Genomic DNA, 7,258 nt, shown 5'->3' on the forward strand with positions numbered 1-7,258 from the left:
AATATCTGCTAAGATGGTGCACACGCCTGTCACGCGAGTGTTTAGGTACTAGGACGACTATTTAATTGTTTTGAAGATCATGGTCATAACGCGGTCAAAGAAATGTTGGGCATGTTCAAAAACTCATCGGGAGGTCTTAATTTCATGCACGAAGTGTAAATTAACAACCGCATTAAGTTTCTCAATATTAATTTTTGTTTTTCATCGAATGAACACGTATGCTGGGCATATCCCAGATTTAAGAAAACCTTGTTACCCTATGACAGTGCACACTCAAAACTGATTAAGAGAGGCATTGCAACCACATGCATTAAGGCAGCCCTAAATAAGTCATGTGAGCACAAATGTGAGCGAAGTTTTTTAAATCAGACAGCACGATTACAGAACGCAGGTTATCCCCGTTCTGTCATCACTTCAGTATGCGAAGCCATTTTGCAGAAAGAAAAAAGAAAATGTTTGGAACCAGCACACAAAGAAAAGAAAAAAGACATGAGGCCAGTGCATGTGGTGCTGTACTTGCATAAGTTGTCGCACAATCTAAAGAAAGTCTCCAACAGACATAATGTTAATTTGCTTTTCAGTGCCCCGTGCAAGCTTTCATCGATATGCAATAGTATGAAAACGCTGAATAAGTGCCTGTGCACCATCGATCATAAATCCCGCTTCACTGACTGTGCGCGCAACGTTATCTATCAGATACCGCTGAGCTGTGGCAGAAACCACATTGGACAAACAGGACAGTGTTTCAATGATAGAGCTCGTCAGCACAACAATAACGTGAAGAATGGCTATGGAAGTCATTTAGCGGTACATGCACTCCCATTTTGAAAAAGACAAAATTAATAGGGAAAGGAAAAAGTAAGAAGGAAAGAGAAATCATAGAGGCATATCACATTCGAAAGGAAGGAGACAAATGTGTAAGTTTTCCCTCTCTCTCATTGTCGGAGAAAGAAATCGCTTTTTTTGCATGATAGGTTATGATCTTGCTGATTTTGCGGATGTTTACATGACTGGTGTACGCATGCCTATGCTGGAAAAAGTATAAATGGCTGATGATTTTCAAATAAACTTCCAGTTGGCAGTCAGCGCTTGTTTGTGGTATTTGTTTCTTCGTGTCCTTGTTTTATTCGCGCTGTTCAAACCTCAGTTCAAAATCATGAACCAACTAGCCCTTATCAAGACGTTACCCAAACCAAACAGTATGGACAATGACGGTAGGTTAGCTGGCCTACTTTTCACTAGGGCAAACTGTGCGATGACATGGGCATGCTATGAATGCTGTCAATGCATTATGTGTGAGCTAAGTATACTCTTGAAGATGACAATGTATTTTTCACTGTTTGATCCTCTATGCCTTTTACCTGACCTTTGTGGAAATTTGCCTCTGTCACCTGGAATAACATTGAATTTACTACTTCCAAAATAATTTAATGTGCTCACTTTGTTTACTTGCTTTACAGTAGCCTTTTATGAAGCCAGATTCACTGTAACCACGAACATTTGATGTATACCACTCAATGAGTGTTTTAAATACCGTGAAATATTCATTCATTTGAGGTTCACAACGTAATAGAGCCGTCGCCTCTTAATTTTGCTGTGTGTTGGATAAGCTTTGGCAGTGCTAATATTTTTGCAGGTCTGTGATACAACATAAGCTTTGTTGTACATTTTACTTGCAGCAAAATGCATTGTATTTTAATGTTGACATACTAAGTTTGTGGGTCTGACCTTACATAAATTTTTTCAACTTTGACTTCGCGAACTACCACTCTTTTTTTTTTCGATTTCTGAATATGTATTGCCTATTTTTCCGACAAGCACCATCAACGAAGCCTTTTGATATTTGTGAGTACATCGCATATGTAAATATTGCACAATTATAACCCTGTAGCAAAGATGTTGCATACAAGGCATTTGTCAGCTAAACTGCAGCTACATTCAAGGATAGCTGATCCCATTGAAGAGCTTTATTAAAGGTATCAATACTATGTGTGATATAGTTGAAGTTGAAGTTTATTTCTTTCTTTGTTAAAGAAAGAGGAATAAGAGCTAAAGGCCATGTGGCCTGACAGAGGCTCTTGCTCCTAAGCGCGTTTGGCAAACATATTCAAAGCAAATACAACATAAAAAACGAGTGAGTACAATGTAGAAAATACAAATAAACAAGATAGATTTATACAATTATTACATGAATATACATTCTATGCTTGAAAAAAAATTATTGGTATGTACTTTGTTTGGTATTATTGATATGTATGTAGTTTACTTTGTGTAACATTAATGCATACAAATGTCCTGTTGCATACAAGTATGCTGACTAATACTGATACCATTACTTCATTTATATTATAAATGTGGCTTCCCTCAGTATTTGTGTGAAACCTTCTGGCTTCTATAGGTGAAATAAACATTGAATAAAGAATGAAACAATTACTGTTGTTATTAAAAATATGCTTTCCATAGTACAAGTACACCAGCAACACAATGGACTTACAAGTGCAAATAAATGCTGACATTTTTTTCCCTTGCCGCTATGTATTCAGTTTTCTTTCCGTTTCACTAGCAGTTTCACACTAGCAATAGAAGAAGGGTCCCCCTAGCAGTGTTTGACTCTAGGACATAATTCTGCTGTGGAGCTATACTCGCATTTGCAAACAACTGAATAAATCCTACATAATGCACAAATTCCGTCCATTTGCGATATATAATGATAGTGGATCCCCGTGGCGCGTCTCAACAGCGTCGTCGCACCACACAATCTTAGAAAATTGTGCACATATCTGAATAAACGGCGACGACTTCGGCGTTTAGAATGCAGGCTAGTGCTATTTATTTCTCTCAAAACAAAAGACGCACAGCAGGGCTAGGTTTCTTGTCGCATTTTTGCTTAGTGGACTAAAAATGTGACATAAAGCATCCCTCAAAACATCTCGTTTTTTCCTAGGTGCAAGACAGCGGGACAAAAATTAGCATGATAATATGCACTGCAGTTTAAGGTGCACAACAGCTGATTTGACGAAACTTAAGGAGTACGTGGAAAAAATAGACCACACTTGGGCGTTTTGGACGGGTTTCGAGGCAAGAGCGCTTGCAACTTCACTACCCTATGTGGTAAGCATGAGTGATGCCTTGAACATTTTCTGTCATGAGTGAGGCGCTGCAGTCTCGCACCAGGTTTCAAAGCATCGCATTTGAAGCGAAGAACGACGCGCACAGTAGCAGAAAACTACCCTTAAATGTGCCTAAGCGCCTAGGCGCCATGAAAGGTTACCACGTATCAAACAATTGTGAATGGTCCGGCAACATTATGGGCTATTTCCTACATTATGGGCCTATTCCTACCCAAAACGCACCGCTCACAAGGTCCCAGAGTAGAGGCGGGAACTTTTTTCTAGTGTCGTGTGCAGGCGGCGCCCTCTGCGGGCGCAGTAAATGTGTTCGGATCTGTCCGCCAGATGGCTCTGCAGCCCGCTGGCACGCTGGCAAGTTTGTGCGCGGTCAGGCCTGTCAGGCGCGGTAGCGAGGTGTATGCGGTATATTTGTGCGTGTGCTGAGCTTGCGCGGCTTCAAACTACTTCGTCCTGATGCTGTGTTGACTTATGAAGGAGCTGCAAACATCATATATTGTCGACGTTCATCTTTCTCGTCGGATGTCTGACCATGCCCTGTCCGTAAGGGTAGCACGTGCCTTGTGCCGCTCTGCAAGGGTGAATACAAGTCGTCGGAAGTAAAAGTGTCATTGTTTCGAGCTCCTATAGATTCTGTTCGTCTGCAGGAATGGTCTAGAAACATCAAACGAGACGACAAGGTACTTGACAATACATATGTGGTGTGTTCCCATCATTTTGATGAACGCTACATACAGTGAACATTCAAGCATGTCATCAATGGAGAGGTTGTGGAGCTTGAACACGAACGGCCAGCACTTACCGATGACGCTGTGCCGACAATATTTCCAGATGCACCTTTGTATTTCACAAAGCATGTTCCAAAAAGAAGGAAAGAGAGAGACCTCGGTAACCACTACGCCCCACCACCGAAGCGCATGGCTTTAGATGAAGGTATGCCTGACTGTGAACTCACCGAGAGTGTTGATGTACAATCAGCATCGGAGACTTCTGCTCACCCGTTCAGCAATGTTTCAGTGCCATCAGCTTTTTGCACCAAAATTGTGCTGTGGAATGAGCCTGGGGAACTTTGCTTCGGATGGCACATTCGTGGGGAAAAATGCAGAGATGTGCTCGTTCACAAGCACGTCACATTCGCAGTGTGCTCGGAAATGACGCAGGAACAGGCTGGAACATGGTTGTGCTGCATATACTGGCGCAACGTCAAGGTTGATGAATTTTTCATGGCCACTGAAAGTGATGTGCTCGCGGCGTTAAAGAAAGCTGAAGCGCTGTTTCTGGCCCCTGGGTGTGGTATTGAGCCCATCAAGACCGGTCAGTGCACAAAGTTTAGTGAATCGTACTACTCGCACGCATGCTCGGTTAGAACAGCTGAAGGGAAACAGTGTTTGCGTTGCAAGTACACCAGGAAGCTTATAGCAAATCAGATGCGCCGATAGAAGCAGAATCCCAAACCAAAATTGCGGCAATGAGCTGCCAGGCAATCTGTTCAGCTGTTGCGAACTAGGAGAAAGCTCGCAAAAGCCCAAGAAACGGTAGAAAAACTGCGGCTTGTGAATCAGTCTGTGGCCGATACGGCTTTCGAGCAAAAAATTTGCGGACTGCCGCCAAAACAGCGGTTGGCTGTACGAACCTGTTTTAAAGCCGCGTCAAGAAAGTTGAGCCGTGGCATGGCTTACGACAAGCTGTGGGTTCTGGAATGCATCCTGATGCGGATGAAGAGCCCGCAGCTATATGAACATATAAGAGAGCATGAAATCATGGCACTACCAAGCAAGACTTGTTTGGACAAGCACTTGCAGGGATTTAAATGCACATTCGGTTTCAACCCCCAAGGTGTTTTCAGCCCTGGAGCAAAAAACAAAGGACAAGGATGAGTTCAGTCTCCATGGGGGCCTTGTTTTTGATGAACTTAAACTATCCGAGAATATTGCAGTGAAAGCGTCTGGAGAATTGAGTGGCTTTGTAGACCTTGGCAACTTCACTGAACCAGAAGACAAGACTTCTCTGAGCGACCACGAACTCATCATAACGTTTCAGCCTTTCCAAGGTGGGTGGTTTCTGTTAACTGTACTCCATCAATGCCACGTGTGGCTTATAAAGAACAAGAGTTTGGTTTCTGCCCACTTTTTAATTTCGCAAATATGAAACAAAGAGCCTTCCTTTGTCCAAAACACTGCAATAATTGCTTCGTCTTCTTTACAGGCGGATGGACCCATATACTTGGTGTGTTTTCTTCCAAAGGCAACGTGAAGGCCCCTCTACTTTCAAAATTACTTCTTGAAGAAACGATACTTGATGAAAAATCAAGTCTTCGTGTTGACTATTGGACAAGCAACGGTGCGCCATGGAACAGAAATCTTTGAAAGCTGCTTGGAATAAAGGGTAAGTTGCCTCATTCTGTACATCTTCGTAAAACTATGGATGTTTTTCTTGCCTGCATTAGCTTAAATAATTTTCTCACTCGTTGCAGCGTCATCAGTGGAAATCATACGCAAGGCTCCCCATCCTGTTGATTCTGGAAGACACCTGCACATGATTTCTGACTTTCCACACCTTGTTAAGTGCGTGAGGAATGCCTTTGTTTCCAAAGGATTACAGATCCCACAAGGCCACGTCCATGTCAGTCCTATCAAGGAGGCTTGGAAAAATGAGAGGGAGGCCATCACACTGAAAGTGATGCCACATATAACACAAGCACATGTCAAGCCAAATGCTTTTGAAAAAATGCGCGTCAACCTGGCAGACCAGCTGTTCAGCGAGGAGGTCCTAAAAGGACTCTTTTTCTACAAGACTGATCTGCAGGAAAATTTCCGTATAGTCAAGCCTACAGAGCACTTTGTAAGGCTTATGGAGAAGTTGATTTTCATCATGTCGTCGCGAACTCCACTTAAAGGTCTTCGACCAGACTCGAAAAGTGCAGCGTTCTTGGAAGAGTTTATTCTTTTTTTAAGCGAATGGGAGAAGCATGCAGCAAAGCATGGTGGTGGTTTTCTGCGTGCAGGGACTGCCCTAGGACTTCGTGTAACACTGAAAAGTACGCTGTCTCTTTTGGATTATGCCACTTCCAAGCTTCAATATAAGTACTTGCTTACTGCGAACCTCAGTCAGGACAAAGTAGAGGAGGTCTTTGGGATTGTTCATCAGTCATTCGGATGTAATGATCATCCGACTCGAGGACAGTTCTTGATCATTATTAATAACCTCAGCTTCTACAGCTTAGCGAGACCACCCCGGGGTGGAAATTCTCAGCCTGAGCTCATCAGTGCACTCTCGGAGCCGTCTGACGCATCTACACAAGAAGCTGGTAAAATGAAAACTCTTGTGGACAGGCTTTTGGATGAAGGAAATTTCGCAGATGCAGCAGATATGATGGACAAGCACAGCTCCTTGCTTCATCACAAGGACTATGTAGAAAAGAAGAGTGACAGCCAATTAATTTATTATGGAGCTGGTTACGTTGTACGCAAGATCATGAAGAAAATATTGTGTCTCGAGTGTGCATCATCACTATGCATTCTTCCTGTTCAGGCCACGTCGAATAGCAACGCTTCACTAACTCAAGCATTTGATCATGGTGGCTTGCTTTAGCCATCGAAACCACTTGAACGCCTTGTGACAAAACTTGAGAACGCATTTACTGTTTTTTAGCCACAACCAGCTGCATGCTGAGAGCATGACCTGTTTTCTTAGCTTTATTCAAGGCAATGAACTCAAGATGGTTGGCTGCCAAGTTCACGGCCGGGAAGTGACAGCAAACATCATTAAATTCTATGCTCTTACGAGGCTGCATTTTCTCGCCAAAGCCTCCAACAAATCTAGAAATTTGCAGAGGCAAAAGCAAAAGCTTCTGAAGATGAGGCGGTGCCAGTGAGTGTCGAGACGAGTTCAGTGTTTTAGTTTCGTGTTGTGAAAAGTTATAGAATAAACAGTAAAGATGTTGCATGTGCTGATTTCTGACCCACTGTGTTCTTTCAATATTACTTTGACGCTCTTAAAGTGCTGTCTTCAGCAAAAGGTGGGGGACTAAAGGTACGCGGCTCGCAGATCAGGCGTAACGTTTTGCCCAGTTTCACTTTAAGCTGTTTACTTAGGTTGTCGACAATGTGGGCGCTTGCGTAATTAGCGCC

General features: G+C 42.9%; 1 protein-coding gene and 1 pseudogene across 1 annotated transcript; both read left to right on the plus strand.

Annotated features, from left to right (window-relative positions):
- The first annotated feature begins 3,670 nt into the window (after positions 1 to 3,670).
- Positions 3,671 to 5,774, plus strand: LOC125943844 (uncharacterized; annotated as a pseudogene).
- LOC125944278 (uncharacterized) lies at positions 5,664 to 6,797 on the plus strand. The gene has a single exon (XM_049664624.1). The coding sequence runs from the start codon at positions 5,664 to 5,666 to the stop codon at positions 6,717 to 6,719; it is 1,056 nt and encodes a 351-aa protein (XP_049520581.1). The 3' UTR covers positions 6,720 to 6,797.
- Positions 6,798 to 7,258: the final 461 nt, after the last annotated feature.

The sequence above is a fragment of the Dermacentor silvarum genome, chromosome 3, assembly GCF_013339745.2.
Source record: "Dermacentor silvarum isolate Dsil-2018 chromosome 3, BIME_Dsil_1.4, whole genome shotgun sequence".
Taxonomy (NCBI): Eukaryota; Metazoa; Arthropoda; class Arachnida; order Ixodida; family Ixodidae; genus Dermacentor; species Dermacentor silvarum.